This window comes from Bicyclus anynana, chromosome 23, assembly GCF_947172395.1.
Source record: "Bicyclus anynana chromosome 23, ilBicAnyn1.1, whole genome shotgun sequence".
Lineage (NCBI taxonomy): Eukaryota > Metazoa > Arthropoda > Insecta > Lepidoptera > Nymphalidae > Bicyclus > Bicyclus anynana.
In genome coordinates this window covers 1,270,623-1,296,503 of record NC_069105.1, presented here as the reverse complement: position 1 = coordinate 1,296,503, position 25,881 = coordinate 1,270,623, and the positions used below count along the sequence as shown (strand labels likewise).

The window sequence follows — 25,881 nt, the reverse complement described above, 5'->3', positions numbered from 1 at the left end:
GTTCACCTAGGGGGGGGGGGTCGACCAACACTGCGCATTGCGGTGCAAGAACTGCGAGGTCGTCATTCTATCAGCTTGAGACCCCATATAAAATACAGTATCTAATATTTATTTTTTAATTAAATTGCAAATTATAATGAATATATTTAGATTTATAAGGGAAAGAAAAATAAAACTCAATAATATTTTTAAAATTCCTTTTATTAAAGGTTTTCCAAAATCAACACTTACATGCTATTTAAGAATTCATTCATACTTTCATGATTTTTTTACAAATTAGCAATGAGATTTTATATATAATAAATAAATAATTTTCAATTGTTGAAGATTCTTAATAAAATATATTAATTGTTTGTATACAAATATCAAATTGTTTTAATACATAATATAAGGCAGTATATTGGTAAAGATTAAAAAATATATTTTTATTGATTTATAGTAGTAATATCATACAAATAAATTACAAAGTATAATTTGATCACTAAGACCATCGATATAAATCGTTAGATGGGCCCCTCCATATCAAAGACGGCACAATGTTATGTCATTACTCAAAGACGTGCACGCACATCTTAACTTAGTATGCAACAAGCGCATGCTGTGACTTACAAAAATATTTTACTGTTTTTTTCTTGTTTACCATAATGCTTTCGCGATCATTTTCACACAAGCCGTAACACGAATAATGAGAAAGTTGTTACTTTTCATTCGTAAGTATTTGCGAAGCCAATGACAATTCCGCGTCGCTGCCCATCTAACGATCTATGATCGATGACTAAGACGCAACTTGAACTAGTATATTACGAGTAGTATAATCAAGTTTCAAAACCTTGGGTCCTGGTTATTTTTTTTTTATTATAGTAAAATATTTTTATATGGTAAATTATGAGAATTTATTTCATAGCCTCTACGTAACCACATTCTTTAAAATTTATTTAACAAAAGTTAAAAATATTATTAATATTATAGGTTAAAATTATTATTTAACAAATAATAAATGTTTACGAGTCCGAGTATGTCAGGATCAAAGACTATGACTTTATAGGAATACTAACCGGCGTTATGCGGTATTATCAGCGTAGTTCCCGTTCCCGTGAGAACAAGGTGATAGTGTATAGCCTATGACACTCACAAATAACGTGGCTTACTAAAGGTAAAAGAATTTATAAAATCGGTTCAGTAGATCTAGAGATTACCCTCTACAGTACCATAAACTTCACTTTTTTATAATATTAAAGTAAAAAAGTATATTTATTATATACTCACATACAAGCATTTTATATTATTAATCAAACAATAAAAATAATATATTTCACTTAACATAAATATTTAGTTGCCAAATAGGAATGGGAGCTACAGAGTATTCGCTCACTAGATGGCGTTACTTGAACGGCTACAATGGTAATTAATTTCAACCAATCACAAATCTCGCTCACACAGACGCGCCATCTGATTGGCTGAACGCAAAACGTCATAGCAGCGCCATCTATTATTGGCCCAAGCACATTGGTACCTCATCGTGGTTGGTATCTCATTTCAATAGTACAAATTAATGATTTATTGTAATATTATAATTATATTAATTATCAAATAATGTGACATATTTATTTTGAAAATTTTATTACCTACCTACCTTTACTTTTATACTTACACGATTATTTGATTTACTGATTTTAAATACCATCTAAAACGCCATCTATTGATAGTAAACCGAAGAGGCAATTTAATATACAAAAATCTGAAACGGTGCTTGTGGTCGCACTCAAAAAGACTTGACCGATTTTGATGGTTCTCTTTTGTATATTTGGTAAGTACATGAGAATAGAACAACACAAAGTATTTTTACCATTCTACCCTCATTTTATAGTATTTTTGTATGAAATCAATTTATATATCAAATATATTTGCTGTGTCAGCTATGGTATGAAGTTTGATCGTGTAAGTATATATATATATAAACACTATGTTTGTTATTAGTTTACATTCCATTATAGGCAGGGCCGCCGCCTCCTTCAGGCACCACCCAGTTGATGTTCTGTGAGGGGTCCTTTATGTCGCAGGTTTTACCTAAAACACACAAACATTCATTTAAAAAAAATGGAACCACCCTGGGAGTATACCCCTTCCAAACAAAAAAGAAATTTTCAAAATCATGCTACAAATTACGGAAATATCAATGAAAATACCTACATCAAAAAAAACATACATACAGCTGAACATAGAACCTCCTCCTTTTTGGAAGTCGATTAAAAACTCAACAGAGGGCCTATGATAGTGTTACTATCGTGTCAACGTAAACGCGAATTTCTAAGGAATTAAAACAGCGCCATCTAGTGACACTACTGCACAACTGTTTCAATTCCATATAAAATCGCGTTTACGTCAACGCGATAGTAACAGTATGTAAATATTGAAACCTCCCACTAGGTTCCACCGATACCGATTCTTTATTAGCGTTTATTATATTTGTATACCTACATATAAATTATTATATGCGGACAAAGTTGCCCCCGACTTTTTTATATACGACATTTTTGTTACCTATTTTTTTTTTTTTTTAGTTAGTTTTTATAGTTTCGTTTTTTAGTTACCACCCTACCGGCAAAGACGTACCGCCAAGCGATTTAGCGTTCCGGTACGATGCCGTGTAGAAACCGAAAGGGGTGTGGATTTTCATCCTCCTCCTAACAAGTTAGCCCGCTTCCATCTTAGACTGCATCATCACTTACCATCAGGTGAGATTGCAGTCAAGGGCTAACTTCTAAAGAATATAAAAAAAAAAAAAAAAAACCTATTTTCACACATACTTACAGTGAATACAATTCTGTGCGTTGATCTGTAACCTCTGTCCATCTCCCGTCTCTAACGGCACAAATTCATATACTCCTGCAAAATGAAAAAAAAAACTTGTTTCGGTTTTCCTAACAGACGTCGATTTCTTCAATACTGGATGGCTTTGATTTTCGGGTTTATTAAATACTAGCTAATACTAGTTAGTATTCTCCCCGTATTCCTACGGCCTATATGTATATAGCACTATGCCATTCTGAGCGGTACAGTGGTGAGTATGCGAGTGAAGAGCAAGGCTTTCATCATTTGTACCTGAGAAAATCCATTCACTCGCGTACTCACCTGTGCCGCTCAGAAATGACGGCATAGTGCTCAGAATATTATATGGAGCGATTGACAAAAATATTAGTTACCAATTAGTTTGAAGTTTAGAACATGAATTAACATTGTGACGTCACAACATGGACAACAGCGTGTTTGGTGTTTGGAAAATTTAAAAATATACATGATGTTTAAATTATTTTGTATAAGAAATCCTTGAGTTTTATTAATTAATATCGATATTTTTCAGACCCTTATTCCATGTACTGCACGAAATTAATTCTGTTTATATTTAACTAGCGGACCCGGTCAAAGTTCGCATTAACTTACACACTACCCTACTCCTAGCCCTACCCTACCCTACCCCTACTCTACCCTCACCCTACTTCTGAATCTATAGAATAAATCTTAGAAATTGTTTTCGGAAATAGAAACTTTAATTAACACAAAATAAATTTATGAACGCACGCGTAAATGTTAATCATTTGTCAGTATTTCTGAACACACGTCAATCATTACATAAACAGTATTTGACAGGATTGACAACAAATGTTTGACAGGTACTAAATAAACAAAGTAAAATTTATGGAAAATTATTTATCTTTCATAATTATTTATTCGTCGAGTTTTCATTGTTTTTAAGATGTATTCTGCTATTCTTGGCAGAGACAAATCCAATGAATCAAATCCATAAAAATCGGTCCAGCAGATCTTGAGTTATAAGTGTTGTAACAAACCCGACTTTCTTTTATATATATAGACTAGCGGACCCGGTCAAGCTTCGTTTTGACATAAGTGGACTTATTCTCTATCCCTACTCTACCCTTCTATACCTCTACCCCTACGCTACCCCTATCCTACCCCTACTCTACCCCTACCCAACCCCTACCCTACCCCTACTCTACCCCTCCCCTATCCCTACCCTACCCTACCCCTACCCTACTCCTACCGCTTGACTCTTAAACGTTTGTATGGGAAATAGAAAAGGGCAGTTTTTAGGGTTTTCCCGGAAATTATTTGATTTTTTCTCATCTTTTAAACCTTCCCTATACCTCCACGAACATTTCAAGACCAAGATAAGATAAATCTGTTAAGCCGTTCTCGAGTTTTAGCGAGACTAACGAACAGCAATTCATTTTTATATATATAGATTTGATATGAGTAAACTATCCTACTACATACCAGCTGGACAAAACCTCGCTTCGGGTCCGTCGAATACGGCGAGGTTCCTCTTGACTGGCACCGAGTCGTCTTTGAGGGTCAAGTGAGCCGGCTGGTCCGCTTCGTGGTTCGTTCCTATACACATTCATACTATTAACCATCGATATAAATCGTTAGATGGGCCCCTCCATACTAAAGAACGCACAATTTTATGTCATTACCCAAAGACGAGCCGTGATAGCCCAGTGGATATGACCTCTGCCTCCGATTCTGGAGGGTGTGGGTTCGAATCCGGTCCGGGGCATGCACCACCAACTTTTCAGTTATGTGCATTTTAAGAAATTAAATATCACGTGTCTCAAATGAAGAAGGAAAACATTGTGAGGTAACCTGCATGCCAGAGAATTTTCTTAATTCTGTACGTGTGTGAAGTCTGCCAATCCGCATTGGGCCAGCGGACTATTGGCCTAACCCCTCTTATTCTGAGAGGAGACTCGAGCCCAGCAGTGAGCCGAATATGGGTTGATAATGACCTAAAAATGATGATGATGACCTAAAGACGTGCACGCACATCTTATCTTAATACGCAACAAGCGTATGCTGTGAGTGGAAGTGGACATTTTACAGTTAATTTTTCATTTTTATCCCTTAATTATGCCTTCGTATTCATTTTGGAAGTGTAAAAACACAAGGCTCAACATGAATAAAGAGAAATGTGTTACGAGTGCTGACGTATTCAATGTGCGAAACCAATGACAATTCCGCGACGCTTTGAGGCCCATCTAACGATCTACGATCGATGCTATTGACCGACTTCAAAAAAGAGATTCCTCCTCCGGCATTTTACAAAACCAACGATTGGAGACATGGTTTTGTGCTAAATAGAAAAAAAATAAGAGGACTTTTTAAAACTCCCGCAGGAATTTTAGATTATTCCAGGATTAAAAATAGCCCATGTATTGCTCCAATGACCAATTTACATACCAAATTTCATCGAAATCGGTTCAGGTATGGCCGTGAAAAAGTAACAGACAAACATACTAAACGCAGAAGTTATGCAATTATAATTATTATTTTTTATTTTATTTATGCAGTATTTTTTATCTTTAGAAAATAATAAAAAATAAAAGAGTAAATAAAGCAACAATGTCTTTATGTTGAGCTGGAATCGGACTCTGGTTAAATAAGTTTGCCCCTTACTTTCACACCTCTTGTCAAGTTGAGTTGATAACATGATAACATCGAAATGTGTTAACTGATGCACGGCTTGGGTGTTAGGTTTATTTTCGTTACGGAATTTCTTGATTCGGTCGCTCAAAGTCCGCGATAAAAGCTATGCAATAACTTAAAAAAAAAGACATGCATGAATTGACGAATTTCTATAATATCATAAACATCTAGCTATAGCTTGTGAAGTTGAGTTGATAACATGATACCATCGAAATGTGTTAATTTGATGCACGGCTTGGGTGTTAGGTTTATTTTCGTTACGGAATTTCTTGATTCGGTCGCTCAAAGTCCGCGATAAAAGCTATGCAATAACTTGAAAAAAAAGACATGCATGAATTGACGAATTTCTATAATATCATAAACATCTAGCTATAGCTTGGCAAGTTTGTGACACTCCCATGATATGCGGGCGACGGGGTGGGAAGGACTGCGCGCTATACCACCTCAGACAAATTATTGTATAGGACCTGCCTCGCTTGACGTTACTTTTCTGTCAAAGTATATGATCAACGATCTAATGCGATTATAAAAACTGTCTCTATAGTATCAATGTTAAATAGTTGTAATCGTGTTCGTCGGTTAAAGAGCTCCGTAAAAATACTTTTCTGTGTAGTTGAATTGTGTAAAAAACGGGCAAAAACTTCTAGTTTAGTATAAGATATATACCAAATCTAAGCTCGTTTTCCTCAGAAAATGACAAACAATTTTGTTCGTGACTATGAGTGCGATACAGGTCCTTCTATAATTGGTCTGAGTGTACCACAGACTGTCAAATTATAAGTACGTACCAGTTAAAGCCACAGACGAGAGCAAATCGAAAGTCAAAACACCATCGGGCTTTGGATACTCGATGGGCTGGAAGTCCTTCGATGGTTTCAATTTCGAGTGATCAGCACCTACAAACATTTTACCATGTTTAAAGGAAAATTGCGCTATAGTTTTTCACAAATCCCTCGGGAGTCATGGATTTTCCGGGATAAAAAGTAGCCTATGTGTTAATCTATGCTATAATATATCTCAATACCAAATTTCAGCTAATTCGGTTCAGTAGTAGCGGCGTTAAAGAGTAACAAACATCCAAACATCCATACAAACTCATGAAACTTGAATCAAAATTATACTTTACCCCCGTGGCTCAAGGTCCAGGGTTCTTTTCCGCGCACGAGTGTGGAAAACGCGGAGTAAGCTACGCCTCCGTACAGCCCAAGAGAAGTGTGGAAAGACGGGCGACAGTTGCGGACTTGCTGGAATAATGAAAAAAAAGGCGCCTTTAAACCTACACACAACGTTCACAAGTGCGTGACTCCACTCAAGATCACTCTGCCATTCTAGGTTCTTATTTTGGTTACAGCTTGATTTGTTAATTAAGTTGAAGATTTGTTAATTAAGTTGATTGTTTTGTTAATAAAAAATTTAATAAAAAAACTCAACCGACTTCCAACTCAAAAATTAGCCTAAACTAAAAAGCAAAAAATAACATCTTACCTATGTGCTACCTTCTGATCAGTTTGAAGGCGGTGCCAAGCCAGTGATGTTTTAATTTAAGCCGTTTAAATTACAAAAAAAAATCTGTGGTTCTTTCAGAAACGACTTTAATTAAAACATGACACTGGATTGGCACCGCCTTCAAACTGATCAGAAGGTAGCACATAGGTAAGATGTTATTTTTTGCTTTGTAGTTTAGGCTAATTTTTGAGTTGGAAGTCGGTTGAATTTTTTTATTAAAATTTTTATTTTTTAATTTTTAGTGTTAGCACACCTACTGAGTGTAACCAAAACTGATACTAATAACCTTCGAGAAGTTCTCTTCATTGTCCTTCGTCTTCAATACCAGACCCTTAATTCAGTCACAACCCATCTAGGTGGAAAGTTCTCAGCAATACAAATTCATAAAGTCCCAACAAAGGTAGCTACTGTGAACCGTCGAGGAGTTCCCTTAACTCTCCTTCAACTTCGTCACCAGACCCCTAATACAGTCACAACCCATCTAGGTGGAAAGTTCTCATCAATACAAATTTATCAAGTCCAAACACAAGGTAGTTACTGGGAACCGTTGAAGAGTTCTCTTAACTGTCCTTCGTCTTCATCATCAGACCCTCAATACGGTCACAACCCATCTAGGTGGAAAGTTCTCATCAATACAAATAAATCTAGCCCAAACAAAAGGTACCTGCTGTAAATCGTTGACGAGTTCCATCGTCTGTTTTTCGGCTTCATCATCAGACCAACTCCAGACCTTCATAAAATTGTAGTGGTTTAAGATACCTTATGGAAACATTAACAAACGCACTAGCCGTCCCTGCGATTTTCGAAAGTTCCCCTCGATTTCTCCAGGATGCCATCGTCAGATCCTGACATGAAAAAAATGGGACCACCCTGGAATCAAACCCTTCAAAACAAAAAAAGAATTTTCAAAATCGGTCCAGAAATGACGGAATTATCGCTGGACATACATAAAAAAAAAAAAAACATACATACAGCCGAACGTAGAACCTCCTCCTTTTTGGAAGTCGGTTAAAAATATTTAATTTTCATGTTTTAGTGTATCCTATCATAGTGACCTTAATCGCCACAGTATGGGCGATTAGGTTCACTTATTTCATTTACTTTGATTTTAGCACGAAATTACTGAAGACAGAACCGATCTGGAACAAACTCTTTCGAACAAAACAAATATTTCAAAATTGGTTATGAAGTACCAAACATAATAATAAAAAAAACAACATCCTCGTCGAACTTAGAATCTCCTCTCTTTTTGAAGTAGGTTAAAAAAAAAAACCAAACTAACCTTCAACTCTTTATAGACGTAAGACTGTTTGAGTTTCTCTTCGTATTCAGTGGGAGTAGCGCCAGTCTCGTGTGTCGCCGCCCCAGATAGCACCATGTCCACTGCCGTCTCCGCCGCCAGCATACCTGGCACACGAACAAACTTATGACTAACGACGCCCCAAACTTCGTCCGCGTGGAATTTAATTTTTCACAAATCCCTCGGGAACCACGGATTTTTCCGGGATAAAAAGTAGCCTATGTGTCAATCCATGCTATAATATATCTCAATACCAAATTTCAGCTAATTCGGTTCAGTAGTCGAGGCGTGAAAGAGTAACAAACATTCATATCATCAAAATAATCAGTTTTCGCAAATCACGGGTAAAGCATGGATTTTTGCGGGATAAAAAGTAGTTTATGTGTTAATCCAGAGTAAAATCTATTTCCATTCCAAATTTCAGCTAAATCGCCTCAGTAGTAGCGGCGTTAAAGAGTAACAAACATTCAAACATCCATACAAACTTTCGCGTTTATAATGTTAGTTAGCTCAAAACCGTTTTAATTTTTTTAGCCAATCTCATAGTGAGAGTATGTAGGAGATATTATAGTGCCGTAATAGCCCAGTGGATATGACCTCTGCCTCCGATTCCGGAGGTTGTGGGTTCGAATCCGGTCCGGGGCATGCACCTCCTTGAAATGCAAAAAATTTCAAGAAATTAAATATCACGTGTCTCAAACAGTGAAGGGAAAACATTATGAGGAAACCTGCATACCAGAAAATTTTCTTAATTCTTTGTGTGTGGATTTTGCCAATCCGTATTAGGCCAGCGTGGTGGACTATTGGCCTAACCCCTCTCATTGTGAGAGGAGACTCGAGCTCAGCAGTGAGCCGAATATGGGTTGATAATAGACTTGCGCTTGACTACAATCATGCCTGGTGGAAAGCAGTGATGAGGTCTAGGTTGGAGCGCGCTTGCCTAGGAAATGCCTATTCACTCATGTCTTGAAGGTGCACAAATCATAAGTGTTGGGAAACACAGAAGCCGGAAGGACATTCCACATCTTCGCTGTTCTTATTAGAAACGTCGATACGAAACGTTTTGTGCGAGTCGACTGGACATCGACAACAAAGGGATGCCAATTAGCACGGTTCTGTGGTAGAATGGCGATGGAGGGACTAGATTAAAAAGATCCCGTGACCACTCTCCAAAATATATTCGGTAAAAAACCGAAAAACAGGCAACGTTACCTCGGTGTTGAAGACTTTGTAGAGATTCATCACCAATGATACGTCTAGCGCGACGATCAACTGAGTCTAATGCGGAGAGCTGATATTTAGCAGACTCATCCCATAGGTGACTGCAGTATTCCATGCTTGTTCGAACCTGTGCTTGATATAGGGTAAGAAGCTGTTTAGAAGAGAAATACCGCTTAACCTTATTTAGGATGCCTAATTTTTTGATAAATGATGGTGATTATTATAGTGCATAGTCAGCTCTGGCCCTGTACGCTATGTGTGTGACTCACCACTCTTCATGGCATTATGCGTCCCCTTGATCCGGGGCACGTTGAGGAAACCAGCAGTGTCCCCCACCAGGCAACCCCCCGGGAATACAGGCACTGGCAGGCACTGCCAACCCCCCTCCACCAGCGCTCTGGCCCCATATGCTATGCGGGTACCACCTGAAATGGTCAAAAATTACCAAAATTAAAGGCATAGCACAAGAAATTACAAAGCTGAAATGTCAATGGGCAAATACAATTCATTTATTTATTATCTTTTTTTTTTTTTCTTTACAAGTTAGCCCTTAACTACAATCTCACCTGATGGTAAGTGATGATGCAGTCTAAGATGGAAGCGGGCTAACTTGTTAGGAGGAGGATGAAAATCCACACCCCTTCTACTACTATCTACTAGCGGACGCCCGCGACTTCATCCGCGTGGAATTTGTTTTTACAAATCCCTCAGGAGCCATGGATTATTCCAAGATAAAAAGTAGCCTGTGTTATTCCATGCTATATGTCTCAATATATAATTTCATCTAATTCGGTTCAGTAGTAGCGGCGTTAAAGAGTAACAAACATCCATACAAACATCAATACCAACTTTCGCGTTTATAATATTAGTAGAAAAAGTAGGATACTAATATTATAAAGAGGTAAAAGAGGTCAGCCATTTTCACACAAACCATTTTTTTTTTATTCTTTACAAGTTAGCCCTTGACTACAATCTCACCTGATGGTAAGTGATGATGCAGTCTAAGATGGAAGCGGGCTAACTTGTTAGGAGGACGATGAAAATCCACACCCCTTTCGGTTTCTACACGGCATCGTACCGGAACGCTAAATCGCTTGGCGATACGTCTTTGTCGGTAGGGTGGTAACTAGCCACGGCCAGAGCCTCCCACCAGCCAGACCTGGACTAATTAAGAAAATCATGATCTGCCCAGCCGGGGATCGAACCCAGGACCTCCGTTTTGTAAATCCACCGCGCATACCACTGCGCCACGGAGGCCGTCAAAAACCAGACCTTGTAGTGGCCACAAATAACCTAATATTTTATTGATAGCCACAGACAAATTATATAAGGTTCTGACCCCTCTGTCAAAAAACTAGAATCAACGATCTAACGCGTTTATAAAAACTGTTATCATAGCATCGATGTTTCATTGTTGTAATCGTTTTCGTCGCGTAATGAGCTCCCTAAAATACCGATTTGTATAGTTCTACAAAACTAATTTTAAAACGAAAATTCTTTTACCAATACAAGGTACGTTATTTGTGAGTGTCATAGGCTATATTTTATACCTGTATACCAACAGAAACTACGCAGGTGATTCCACAGGGGATACACTAGTCTATACTTATAATAAATCTGTAAAGAGGTCAATTCTGTACATGAAATATATTTCCAAAATAATATCAGGAGTGATTAGTGATTTTGTCTGTCTGTATGTTCGTTATAAAAACAAAAACTATTTGACGGATTTTAACGAAACTTGGTACAATTATTCTTCATATTTCTGGGCAGGTTATAGTATACTTTTCATCACGCTACGATCAATAGGAGCAGAGCAGTGAAGGGAAATGTTGGGAAAACGGGAGAAGTTACTCAATTTTTTAAGCTTCCGTCGCATGGGCAGCCTTAATGGGTAGGGGTAGGGTAGGGTAGGGTAGAATAGGGTAGGATAGGGGTAAAGTCTTTCGACTTTCACGCGGGCGTTCGCTAGTCTATACTAATATTATAAAGAGGAAAACTTTGTTTGTATGTTTGTTTGTTTGTTTGATTGTAATGAATAGGCTCAAAAACTACTGGATCGATTTTAAAAATTCTTTCACCATTCGAAAGCTACATTATCCACAATTAACATAGGCTACATTTTATTTTAGAAAAAAATAGGGTTCCATAAGATGTTTAGGTTTTTCGGATACAAGGTGTAAAAAATCAACCAGTAAAGTAGGGTAGGGGTAGATAGGAGTAGGGTAGGGGTAGGGGTAGGATAGGGGTAGTTGAAAGTTTACATCGAGTTTCACGCGGACGAAGTCGCGGGCGTTGGCTAGTTATACATAAACAAACTTACCTTCAAACATAGGTTTAACGTATGGATGCGTTTTAAACCTCTGGAACTCTCTGAAGGGGCTGATGTATGGATTCACATAGTCCAAGCCCACCACAAACCCTACCGCCACCAATGGAGATTCCCCCTCCTCCACATTCAAATGGTAAATAAACGACCCCCCATATGTGTTCTTGTTTAGGGGCCAACCTATGGTGTGTTCTACTAAACCGGGTTTGTGATTCTAGAACAAAAAAAATACTTTTTTGTTTAGTCTGTTCGGTTGACCCGGCTATCCCTGAAAATTGCTGCAAATTTTGAGTAGAAAGCATTCGATAAATATATGAAATATAATTTTTGAGTTAATTTAGCTCAATAACTTCCAAAATAAAACAATTTTTAAAAAATTTTGTTTGAGATTTCTGAACATACGAATTTGTTCACATGTCAAGCGTGGGAAAAAGTCTAGGTGTCTGGGAGCTTTTATCGAAAACGCTAAGTAATCCTTAAATAGATATACAGGGTGTCCCGTAATTAATGGATAAAACGCAAACGGTAGATACACTACTTGATTATTTATAACTAGTTTGAATAGTTTTCCAAAAATCCAAGTCACATTTTTTTTCAGAGTTTTTAAAATTTTCTATCTTGAATCAGTTTTTTCAGTGCTGTAGCTGCTTGTAAGTAGGATTTCACGTGCGTTTTTATTTATTCATTAATTACGACACACCCTGTATTATAGAGATGATTCTGTTTTATAGCAGGGCTACTAGCAGACAAAAATTGCAGGCTGCTAGTCCTTTTATATGAAATTGAGATAGTTATTCTTTTTTAACCGACTTCAAAAAAGGGAGGAGGTTTCTCAATTCGACTGTATACTTTTTTTACTTTTTTTACACACACTAATCTAGCAATAATTGTGTACTTACCTCTGGCTTAACTTCCCACAACTCCTTCAACCCTATCCCATACGACTGCGGCTCACTCTTCTCTCTAAGGTTGTATTTATTGGACACCATCTTTGTTAAATGTCCGTGGCATCCTGAAAAATAAATAACTTGCCTGACATTTCTCTATACTGTAATTTGGAACTTATTTTCTAACGTCATCTTATTTTAAATATGACTACAATATAATGCGTTATAGCTGTGATAGCCCAGTGGATATGACCTCTGCCTCAGATTCCGGAGGGTGTGGGTTCGAATCCGGTCCGGGGCATGCACCTCCAACTTTTCAGTTGTGTGAATTTTAAGAAATTAAATATCACGTGTCTCAAACGGTGAAGGAAAACATCGAGAGGAAACCTGCATACCTGAGAATTATCTTAATTCTCTGCGTGTGTGAAGTCTGCCAATCCGCATTGGGCCAGCGTGGTGGACTATTGGCCTAACCCCTCTCATTCTGAGAGGAGACTCGAGCTCAGAAGTGAGCCGAATATGGGTTGATGACGACGATAATGCGTTGGATTCTTTTTATTTGTATATAACTAATTTTTTTATTTGTATGTTTATATTTTTTTCTATTCTTTACACGTTAGCCCTTAATTACAATCCCACCTGATGGTAAGTGATAATGCAATCTAAAATGGAAGCAGGCTAACTTTTTAGGAGTAGGACGAAAATCCACACCTCTTTACGACATCGTAGCCGAACGCTAAATCACTTGGCGATACGTCTTATGCCGGTATCCTGGGTTCGTTCCCTGAACGTGGCTAGTTGCCACCCAACCAGATACGTCCAGGGATCGAAACCAGGACATCAATCTTGTAAAGCCACTGAGCATACCACGGAGGCCGTCATTGTTTTAAAAAAAAATTAAACCCATTGTTACCTTCAGCAAATATGGTGACCTTGGAGTGGAACTCCATGCCTCGCTCAAACATATCCTTGGGGCTCCCATCCTTTGATATGCCCACATCCCCCGTGGCCACACCCTTGAGTGAGCCATCATCACGATAGAGTAGCTCTGCACCAGCACAACCTGGCCACACCTGACAATATCATCACCCTCATTATTAACAACCAATATTTTGCTGACTATTGAGCACGAGTCTCCTCTCAGAATGAGAGGGGTTAGGCTAATAGTTTGACAGACTTCGCACAAGTAGAGAATTAAGAAAATCCGCATTGGTGCATGCATCTCCAAATGCATGCCCCAATGCGGATTGGCAGACTCACACACACACGCAGAGAATTAAGAACATTCTCAGTTATGCAGGTTTCCTCACGATGTTTTCCTTCACCATTTGAGACACGTGATATTTAATTTCTTAAAATGCACACAACTGAAAAGTTGGATGTGCATACCCCGGACCGGATTCGAACCTAGGTAGGTACCTAACACATTATTATTCTGGTGATAGCTTGAATTATATAAAAACAACAAAACTTAATAACAATCAAAACTTTTAATTTTTAATCATCCATTATTTTGTTTTCTGGATTCCAAGCAGCTCAGGATTGTGATGTTTGGAAGTCCCGACAAAAGGCCTATGTTCTGCAGTGGACGTCCATAATGATAATCCGGCAGATAACGATGAGTATTGTTAACTGTAAGGTACCTATTACAACAGTTTCGTAATCTACTATTACATTTACTAACATGGGAGACTAACATTCACAGTATAAAATAAATAAATATTATGACCTAACAAATGAACCAACTAAAAATGGCTATGCAGTTAGTCTGTACGCTGTAGAAGTAGGTGCGAAAGGGTTACCAGCAAAATCTCTCTATAACTTGCTTAAAGACCTAGACCTCTCTAGAAGTGATGCAAGTTCTATGTTAGATAAGGGGTATCCAAAGCTGCTCTAATAGGACCTTACCAAATTTGGATTCTACTCTATTCACCTGCACGGTGAATCCACTGAACTCATAGACTTACCTCAGCACCTACTGCCTCTGCCTGTTCTGACATCCATCTCACCAAATGCCCCAGTCTCACAACATAGTTACCATGGTTGTAGTTTGGTAAACCTGCAAGAATTTTGAAGTCATCATCATCTTCAATGATCATTAATCCAACTTACTACAACAGTCTAGTGTTCTAGGAAATGAATCTAAGCCTTTTCAGATTCAAATCTGCTTAATCACAGAGTTATAGAGACTTATGCGGTGTGTGCGATGAGCCTTGATAGCCCTATGGACATGGGTCTTCATTACAGGGAGTGTATATTCGAATCTGGTCCAGGGCATGGTATGTCACCATCGCCCAAAACTGTCAAAGTTATGGTTGAATAAACTTGTGCCTTTCTGATATGTAATCTTACCCCCATATTTATAAACATGGATTAAGATTTAAAACTCAATTTATTTCAAAGTAAATTTAAAGTTCTACTATTAAAAGTTCACTTTCTTTTGTAAAAATTTGAGGATTATATCCAAATCCATGTTCATAAATGTAGACTGCACTTTTATTTTTCACGAGTTAGGCCTTGACTACAATTTCACCTGATAGTAAGTGATAATGCAATCTAAGATGGAAGTAGGTTAACTTGTTAGGAGGTTGAAAATCCATACCCCTTTCGGTTTCTACACGACATCGTACCGGAACGTTAAATCGCTTGGTGGTACGTCTTTGTCGGTAGGGTGGTAACTAGCCACGGCCGAAGCATACCACCAGCCAGACCTGGTCCAATTACGAAAACCTCAATCGGCCTAGCCGGATATCGAACCCAGGATCTCCGTTTTGTAAATTCACCGCACATACCACTGCGCCATAGAGGCCGTCAAAAAATAGTCACTTAACAGAGGAGATCCCAGTGAAAAGCTAACGTTTTATTAGATTCTTACCAGGGAACACGGGTATGGGAATCCTCCCACTCTTCGTCAACAGTCCAAACTTGTCGGAAGTCACAGGTGTATTCACGGGGGCCCCTTTGTCTTTCCAGTCAGGTATCAGCTCATTCAGAGCTACCGGGTCGACGCAGGCTCCGGATAGGATGTGACCACCAGCTTCTGCTGCCTTCTCTAGTAGTGTCACTCTAACTTCCTGTAATCAAGGTATTGTATTGATTATTATTTTTAATGCTAATCATGGTTTTTTAAAGATTACTGATTTTTTTTTAATTAAACTGAAATAAAAGATAGAAATATCTTTCTAAAATCTATTATAATAATAATAATAATAATATAATGATAATAAGCCCTTTATTCTGTGTTAAGAAGTTACAATATTATATCCATTACATTTTGTTTTAATTTTTCTTTTTTTTTAAATAATGTCTCTTTCGGCATAGGCCTCCTGCAGCTCCAAGTTTACTATGACAGTTAATTAATACCTCATTTGTTGATGTGTAGAATGCAAACTACATACAAAATTCTCATTTAATATTCATATTTTAAGTTTTCTTAGATGTATATGGCACTAATCAAATTAGCTTTCAACCCTTAAAATATCATGACGTCACGCACATTAAACACGAGCAGTCGCAGCGCGCTCACTTTAAAATTCTATTACAATTTATAGATGGATTATAATTACTTTATCTTAGCTGGCATTACCAATTAAGAAATATAAATGTACATACAGCCCCCTTTTCCTCTGCAATCTGCCGTGCTCTGATAGCGGCAGCCATTCCGGCCGGACCACCTCCTATGATGAGGATATCTGTCTCCTCCGCCACTCGCTCCATGCTTATATCTGATGATTATCATAACATCATATTAAACACCTTAAGCCCCCCAAACACTTCCTCGCTAATAAAATAGGTAAATTGTGGAATAAATTGCCTGAGAATGTGATAACAGCAAAATCACTAAATGTGTTTAAGAGCCCGCTGGATAGATTTATGAACCATCAAGAAGCACAACAATATAGGCATATCAGCAAAAGCTGTTTAGCTTTAAATAAGGTGTAGCGTAAAATAACAGCGCTAGCGCAACTTAGTCTAGAACTATCTACTAGTTTGATCGCTTTCAGTAAATTAAAGCCACTGAATTTATGTAACATGCGCCAACGTCTCAGTTTCACTCACATAGTTCCTGTTCCTAGAAGAATATGGGGATAAAATATAGCCTATGACAAAAAATGTGTCTTTCCAGTGGTAAAAGAGTTCAGTAGATCCAGAGATTACCCCATACAACACCACAAACTTTACCACTTTATAATATTAGTATAGACATATAGATTTGATGGTTTTCTAAAGGTATGAGTATTCTACAAAATTGTCATGAAAGTAAGCCATTGCTACTGCCCATTGTTTTATTGTTAGTAAGGGGGCCCTTTTAACCTAACCCCTGGATCACAAGTTTTGGATTCTGCTGACATGGACCTGGCAACCGCACAGTGGATCCATAGAACATGCTATATGTCTCTTATAAACCTAGGTACCACCCAATAAAATTACCATTCAATATAAATTATCCTGAGTCAACTCAGGAGTAAAAGTGTGATAATGATAATTTTTGGTTTCCATAAAATATAAAATATATAAGTCACAAATAAAGGGCTTAAGTATATATGAAATACTAATAAGCAAAATTTCAATGCAGAACAGCTATGCAACTGATAACCAAAATATTTGCAAAGATATTTAGATGCTTAATATAAAAAATTTAATCCACATAAGTCCTAAGCTACGTATTATGTACGTACTTGTATTTAATGATTCAAGTAGATTAAAATGTATGAGACAAAAGTTGTAGGTATCTTCAACCGTGCAAAATAATTATTATCAGAGTATAGACCAGATAACAGTATTTTAAATAAGTATCACAATGTTTAACCAATAGTTACCTTTCCATCTTGGATCTTTGTCGCGGGGATGAATTGTATAATGGGTGGTTATCTTGGGATAAACATCTGAATACAGCCGTCGCACAGCATTTGTTAGCCTCCCCACTGAAAAATAATTCACTTTTCCTAACTTCCAGACGAAAGTTTCTAACCAAAACAAATTGTGATGGGTTAAATGAACTTTGAACTCCTATATTTGAAATTAACATTGCGTAATGGAAATTTTGAACAGTACACATATTTGACACTCAAGATAAACAAATTACTGTTTCAAACATTATTTTAAACAAGTAAAACACAAATCGAATAGTTATCGTGTTTTTTTTCGAACAGCTGATAAGTTAACTTCACAAGGAAAACACAAGTATTTAATTAGTAAAGTTAAAAAATATCCACATTACAATTTCACATTAACACGTAGTAACTTTTTAAGAAAATATTGAGTTTAATTTATAGTTTTCGCGTTTAAAATAAATTATTTACCCTGACGAGACGAACTAACAAGTGCTGTCGCCATTTTTCAAAAACATACGTTCCGTTTCTCTCTAAACTTCCTAATGTCAAAATATTGTCACTTTGTGTGAAACTAAATTTGATTGGTGAGTTGGTTAAAGGATGAGTTTTAAAATATAAAAAAAAATATTAAAAAGGAAATACAATCGATCGTCCTGTGGACCATAGTCCTAGTGTACTATTATGTTTTCTGTGCCATGAGCGCCATGAATATTGAAATTATTATAAGAATTTATTTCTTAAAATGGAACGTCTGAACTATAATCTAATGTCAAAACTATAAATAAACGCGCTCAATTCAAATTTCAGTTTTAAATTATTGTTATTTGTTTATGAATGACTATTTTTAAGAGATTTTAGAGTTTAGACCTAAAATTAGTCCAAAGTGAGCAGTAACCTATATGTTGCTCCTAGCTTTGCCTATCCTACATTACGAGTATATTTAACTTCGAATCTAAATGAAAATGTGTTCAGTATTTTCGGTATTTTGCAATTTCGATTGTTTATTTCCTTAAAATAGGCTTTGAAACCGATTTGAAAAATTCTTCCTACTAATATATTAAACGCGAAAGTTTGTATGGATGTTTGTTCTCTTTAAGGCCGCAACTACTGAACCGATTTGGCTGAAATTTGGAATAGAAATTGATTTTACTCTGGATTAACACATAGGCTTTTCATCCCGGAAATATCCATTTGTGAAAAATTTAATTTCCGGCGGACGAAGTTGCGAGCGTCCGCCAGTTAGTCAATAAAAAGCAATATTACCTTGGAGTAACATAGGCTTTATTTTATTCCTGTATGCCACTGCACTAGAAAGCGCAATGTTGGTCGACCCCTCACCTGATGGACTGACGACTTCAAGCGAGGCGCGGGGATTCTCTGGATCAGGAGCATAGCTACCACGTACATAAAAGCTGCCTATATAATTTCAATTCAGAAATGAGAAAAATTAAAAAAGCAATTTCTTTTTTTCTTTTTTCCTGAGTTTTAAGCGTGCGCCCAAAAGTTGAAACATCCTACTTATGTTAAGTCGCTGTCATGTTTATTTTAGGCAAACATTTTTGTCTTCACACACAGAGAGAATTGAGAAAATCCTTAGGTATGCAGGTTTTCTCACGATGTTTTTCCTTCACCGTTTGAGACACGTGATATTTAATTTCTTAAAATGCATACAACTGAAAAGTTGGAAGTGCATGCCCCGGACCTGATTCGAACCTACACCCTCAGAAATCCTAGGCAGAGGTCATATCCACTAGGCTATCACGCGAATACTATGCTATCAAGTGTAATAATGTACTTCATCATCATCCATATTCGGTTGACTGTTGAGCACGAGTCTCCTCTCCTCTCAGAATTATAGTCGTTAGACTGATAGTCCATCGTAAATTATATATAAAAAAAAATACACAATTTAAAAAAGAAATAAGCCATTTAATCACGTTACATTAATATTAATACATTAAAAAAAACTTATAGCAAGTCTAGATTAAGCAAAGATCTTCACTTCACCGGTTTCATCTGCCACAAGCCGTCGTTCAAGTAATGACAGTTCTCTATCCCTACGCCTTTGTTGACTTTGGCACTGAAACAAATAATAATAATCAAACATCATCATTATCATTGTCAACCCATATTTAGCTCATTGCTGAGCTCGAGTCTTCTCTCAGAATGAGAGGGGTTAGGCCAATAGTCTCGCTGGCCCAATGCGGATTGGCAGACTTCACACATGCAGAGAATTTAGAAAATTCTCTGGTATGCAGGTTTCCTCACGATGTTTTTCCTTCACCGTTAGAGACACGTGATATTTAATATCTTAAAATGCACACGACTTAAAAAGTTGGAGTTTGCATGCCCCGGACCGGATTCGAACCCACACCTTCTGGAATAGGAAGCAAAGGTCATATCCACTAGGCTATCACGGCTCTTAATCAAAATTCAAGCATGGTACTCATTTATTAATCATTATTAGCGAATGCTGAATATGTTTGTGTTTCTGTTACAAATTTATTGTAGTTATTTATTGTCAAAATTATTAAAATTAAAGAAGTAAATGTTTATTTATTATATTTTATCTCACAAAGTTAATTTTATTCATAAAATGTTGAGCACTTGTTCTGACATAAAAACTCTTCGCTAAGATTTAAAAAAGTACCGTTCGTAGACGCATTATAAAGATTTTATATTACATTGCAGCACATGTGCATTTTTCTTTACATTACGGCACTTTTAATATCTCATTAAAATTGGTGAAAAAAAGCGATACTTTACGAGCAAATGTGTTATAAAAATTATTACAAAATATATTATGTATATTTTTTGTGAGAAAATGGAAGCTAATCCAATGGAATTCATTAATTGTGTAGTACTGACCTCGACTTAGTAAATATTTTTTTTAATTGCCCTTCAATTTGTAATTTAAATATTTTTCCACAAACAACGATAAAAACTATAAACCACCAATTTAGTGTTTAAGATAAAATCAAAAATAGGTATTACCTATGGATTTTTATGACCGGAAAAATAAAATCGTTACACTTGTTTCCAAGATAAACAAGTATGAAATACATAATATACCTACAACTATACATACAATGCACGTTTATGATTCACTTTTCTTATCTATACCTAGAATATAGATATGAACTTTGAAGTCCTGTTACAAAATGTATAAAGGTTATCGCCTTTTTCGTGGTCAGCACTGTAAACATAAGTCTTTAATAACAAAATATCTGAGTGACCAAACGCTCGGTTTATTTTTATTATTTTCCAATTTTGACATTCTTACACTGAACTATGGACCGTGGAATTTACGCCAAAAACGATTATCTTCTTATTTACGCCAAAGTACCTAATACTTACTTTACAGGAGTAAAAATGCTCTCAACCATCACTGCCACAACGCTGCCCTTTGCCATTTGTGACATATCTACTATATGTCACTAGTAGAAGTGACGTGACGTCACTTGTGACGTCAGACCATAGATACATTCTAAATTACTTGAGTTTTATTTGTTTTAAGCATCACATCTACTAAACCGTATTCTCCACTTGTGACAACCTTGTCTCGGGTGACGTCAGATGGATGATTGGATACATTGTAACATTACTAACCATCGATCTCCTATTAAAAGTGGATGCACAATCAGCAACCAAAAAACGTCCCCACTTAATGAGTGCCAAACACAACTTCTTGGCACTCAATTCAAGTAGCCGCATTTGCAAATTCAACCTTAATCTTAATCCTTAAGGTTGAATTTGCTCTGAATTTGGGATTTTATTGAATATTGGACTATATTGAAAGGCAAGTCAAAGCAGGCCAGTTTTTAAGTGAAATTTTCTACTTGATTATGCGTCCTTTTATTATAAGATTACTAACATATCATTGGTAGATTGAGTTATAATGCCCACAGCGAGTGCATGTTCCTTTCCCTCAGCCATCACTGCTACAAAACTTGTGACATTCTTGTCCCTAACATAGACTTTAGTGTTAGGTGTAGATATGCCAAACAACTTACATATCATCGGTAGATAGAGACGTAATACCCACAGCAAGCGCATGTTCCTTGCCCTCAGCCAGCACAGCTATAACACTACCTTTTCCCACTTGTGACATCCGTGCCCCGGGTGACGTCACACCATGGATACATTGCTCGTTACTTACATATCATCGGTAGACAAAGACGTAATGCCTACAGCAAGCGCATGATCCTTGCCCTCAGCCATCACAGCCACAACGCTGCCTTTTTCCACTTGTGACATTCGTGCCCCGTAAGACGTCAGACCATGTATACATTATTCATTACTTACATATCATCGGTAGACAAAGACGTAATGCCTACAGCAAGCGCATGTTCCTTGCCCTCCGCCATCACACCAATAACACTGCCATCTCCACTTGTGACATCCGTGCCCCGGTTGACATCACACCATGGATACATTGTTCATTACTTACAAATCATCGGTAGATAGAGACGTAATGCCCACAGCAAGCGCATGTTCATTGCCCTCAGCCATCACAGCCACAACGCTGCCTTTTGCCACTTATGACATCCGTGCCCTGGATGACGTCACACCATGGATATACTGTTAATTACTTACATATCATCGGTAGATAGAGACGTAATGCCCACAGCAAGCGCATGTTCCTTGCCCTCTGCCATCACAGCCACAACGCTGCCTTTTCCCACTTATGACATCCGTGCCCTGGATGACGTCACACCATGGATATACTGTTAATTACTTACATATCATCGGTAGATAGAGACGTAATGCCTACAGCAAGCGCATGTTCCTTGCCCTCAGCCATCACAGCCACAACGCTGCCTTTTTCCACTTGTGACATTCGTGCCCCGGGTGACGTCAGACCGGGGCACATTATGTTTGCCCCACTGAGCACGAAGCGGATCGCCCCTTTGTCTACTTGCTCCATTGGGAGGAAGAAGGGGTCTGAAAAGGAAATGCAACACCAATTATTGTAACTGCATGAAAATCCGTTGATTCGAGTAGTTAAATATACGGGGATCAGCACGAACAAGAGACAGAATTTCATATTTTCTATATGTTCCGCTGCTACATAATAATAGTTTTTTTGTAATTTTATTCAAATTATTGTATACTAGCGGACGCCCGCGACTTCATCCGCGTGGAATTCAGTTTTTCACAAATCCCGCGGGAACCATGGATTTTCCGGGATGAAAAGAGCCTATGTGTTAATCCAGAGTAAAATCTATTTTCATTCCAAATTTCAGCCAAATCTCTTCAGTAGCCGCAGCGTAAAACAGGAACAAACATACTTACACACTTTCACACTTACACACAAACTTTCGCCTTTATAATATTAGTGTGATAGTGTGATACAAACACTCGATTTGTACTCTCATTATTTTTTTTTTTCTGATTATGTAAGTGCTGTCTCCTTTATGGGACCTCAGCGGCGTCACCGGAGGGTTTGGGCGAGCGTAGAAGCACCGCCTGATGGGGCCCGAAGTCAGAAACAGAGTATATGGGTGGAAGGAATCTCCAAGAGCGTCTCCTCGACTTAGAAGGCCGTTCGGGAAGGGTGTTTTGGCCTGAATGTATCAGTCCAGGCGCCCCGAAATCGTGAGTTAAAAAGCCCACGTCTGGGTGACGTCAGATATCGGGGACCTCGTCTTCACCGGCGAAGACGTTGAGTAGCTTGTGTTTCGAGTTGCCTGGGAAGCATTGTCGTTCGTTATGTCATCGTCAAGATCGTAAAGGATTTTTTTTGTAGATCTACAATCGGCGTTGGAATCGTGGTTGTAATTCTGATATACTACTAATAGGTGTCTAGATAGATAGTAGTAAATTAGTCTTCCCTAGAAATCTGTCATAACTAGAAATGGGGAATAATAAAGTATTTTGTAAAAATTTCAAATTTAAGGAGAAAAATGAGAGAGGGAAAAAGATTAATTAAATTAAAAACTCATCATCATCATTAGCAGACTATTTTTGACATTATCAGACCACCACAAGACTAGGCCTCCCTCCTTATAGAATGTATAGAGCACAGATTCACCACACGTCTCCAATCTTTATCAACCCATATTCGGCTCGCTGCTGAGCTCGAGTCTCCTCTCAGAATGAGAGGAGTTAGGCCAATAGTCCACCACGCCAACCAATGCGGATTGGCAAATTTCACACACGCAAAGAATTAAGAAAATTCTCTGGTAAGCAGGTTTCCTCACGATGTTTTCACCTTCACCGTTTGAGACACGTGATACTTAATTATCGAATACGTGATTTTTTTTTAATGCGGGTTATTGGTCAGTAAAAAAAGTACTTGTATTAAAATCTCCTGAGAAATAGTCTTACATTTATGCAGCAGTCTAAGCGTAGGCATCCATGGGCCTTCCCTATGGCGGAAGAATAACAGCTCCCCAGCGCTGTTCACCATGATTTCTATGTGGTCGTGACTGTAACAAAACAATCTAATTAATAAAAATACAGATAATGGCGTGCACAAGTTATGTGAACAAGGTAAGCACGAGGCAGAATATCATCATCTTATAAATCAACAGCTTGTTTTGGATCTTAGAATGCATGTACGAGGTATTAATACATCCTGTATTCATATAAACCAAACTACGAAAATGTCGTAATTTAGTTAGGTTTCAATTAACCTCCTGGCCTTTTACTAAACGTTTATAAAAAATGTAAATAAAATCCTTGTTTCTCTCTCTCTCCAGCCCTCATGACTGAGGATCGTGACCACCTTAGCGAGTCATCTTTTGGTATATCATCAAAATAATTAAGTTTATAAAATTATCGTAATTAAATGAAAATTTATACATTTTTAGAATCCTTACATTAAACATGACATTTTTCAATAAACATAAACGGACAAACAATAAAAATATTTGTTATTTTGTTTGAACGCCTATACAATTCTAATGATCAGCGAATTTAAGGATCTCATTAATTTGTACCATTTTGTACGGGGTGTTTTTCAGGGATCCGCGGCAGTGCCGCAAATCTGACCCTTTAAATCCCTGTAACTCCGAAAGTAATGATCGCATATACCCTGTTACTTTTACAAAATTGCTTTACTATTAGCATACTCCTAATTTAAATACAATTTAAAAAAAACTGTCATCATTCCTACGTCACTCAACCCGTCTGCATCACATCCTCAGTTATTTTGGACATATGGTAAGGAAAACTTACTTGGAAATGAAACCTTATTTAAAATTACATATTTGCTAATATATCTTCATTATTTACATAAAGGTCTTTGTACTCCATAGTTTCGATAGGTTCTAATTGAAAAAGTTTATTTATTTTAAAAATTGTCATATCCATAGAACAAAATCACACATCCCTAACCAATTAGATCTTATTAGCAACAACGCGTCATGGAATAGTGGAACCAGAATTGACCTTCATGACATGTTCACGACGACATATTTCTAATCTAGTCATAAAGTCCCTCCTACCTATCAACATGCGACCAGTTAGATGTATAACGTTCAATGGAATTTGTATGTTATGGATCTGTAGTTAAGGTTTAAATTCCCTTATCATTCGTTTATACACCCACGCATCGGAATAATTTCATTAGGATGGATGTGGCGTTGACCTCCTGTTTAGAAGGTGGCTAAGTATAGTTTTGTTAGTTTTAAGCGTGTTATAAAAGAGGGAAAGGGGGAGGGGGAGGTTCTATCAATCAATCAATCGATCAATCAAAATACCCTAACTGTCACCATTGCCTAATAACATTACCTTTCTTACTTTCAAAGGTTTAGTATTTTAGTCGAGTACTGTTCCATTGCGATGGGACGAAACATATGGTACTGGAACAGCTCCGCCGCCATTTTACGATATTTTGTCTATTTGTCTTCACTTGGTCGCATGTTAGCGCCACTAAACGTTGTACTACAGTAAACATCTCCTGGGGAGGCACAGGTTTCGGGGTGACATCAGTGCATTACAACAGCGGGCCGAGTAAATGTCGACCAGCTGTTGGCATTTTTCAATGACAACCCGCATTTCTTTACTTGTATGTACACGTTGGAATTTTTATTGCATACTAGCGGACCCGGCTTCGCTTTGACTTATGTGCTCTTCTTCCCTATCCCTACTCTATATTACTCTACCCCTACCCTACCCCTACCCTTCCCCTACCCTTACCCCTACCCTACCTCTATTCTACCCCTACCCTACTCCTACCCCTACTTAAAACTCAATCGTTTATATGGGAAATAGAAAAGGGTTGATTTTATGGTTTTCCCAGCTATTATTCTATTTTTTCTCACCTTTTAAACCTTCCCTATACGTCCACGAACA

General features: G+C 37.5%; 2 protein-coding genes across 3 annotated transcripts in view; both read right to left on the bottom strand.

Annotated features, from left to right (window-relative positions):
• Positions 1–183: 183 nt before the first annotated feature.
• LOC112050763 (electron transfer flavoprotein-ubiquinone oxidoreductase, mitochondrial) lies at positions 184–18,144 on the bottom strand. 2 transcript variants are annotated; one of them, XR_008252034.1, is made up of 16 exons: positions 18,049–18,144; positions 17,566–17,670; positions 16,358–16,470; positions 15,621–15,819; positions 14,713–14,804; positions 13,659–13,818; positions 12,758–12,870; positions 11,853–12,072; positions 9,799–9,954; positions 8,291–8,415; positions 6,629–6,746; positions 6,291–6,398; positions 4,294–4,407; positions 2,812–2,886; positions 912–2,067; positions 184–792 (listed from the first exon to the last, which is right to left on the bottom strand). XR_008252034.1 is itself a non-coding variant. In XM_052888705.1 (15 exons), exons 1-15 carry the CDS (start codon positions 18,080–18,082, stop codon positions 1,979–1,981), a joined length of 1,821 nt encoding a protein of 606 aa, XP_052744665.1. In that variant the 5' UTR covers positions 18,083–18,144; the 3' UTR covers positions 184–1,978. The 2 variants fall into 2 exon arrangements, 1 of the variants encoding a protein (XP_052744665.1); XM_052888705.1 differs by having other exon boundaries at positions 184–2,067.
• A 1,344-nt stretch (positions 18,145–19,488) lies between these two features.
• Positions 19,489–25,881, bottom strand: part of LOC112050776 (malignant T-cell-amplified sequence 1 homolog) — a 29,893-nt gene continuing 23,500 nt past the window's right edge. Inside the window, exons 3-5 of the mRNA XM_024089122.2 lie at positions 23,911–24,011; positions 22,323–22,524; positions 19,489–19,660 (exon numbers count right to left, since the gene is read on the bottom strand). Coding sequence (XP_023944890.1) covers positions 19,579–19,660; positions 22,323–22,524; positions 23,911–24,011 — 385 coding nt within the window. The 3' untranslated portion in view covers positions 19,489–19,578. The remainder of the gene's footprint in view (positions 19,661–22,322; positions 22,525–23,910; positions 24,012–25,881) is intronic.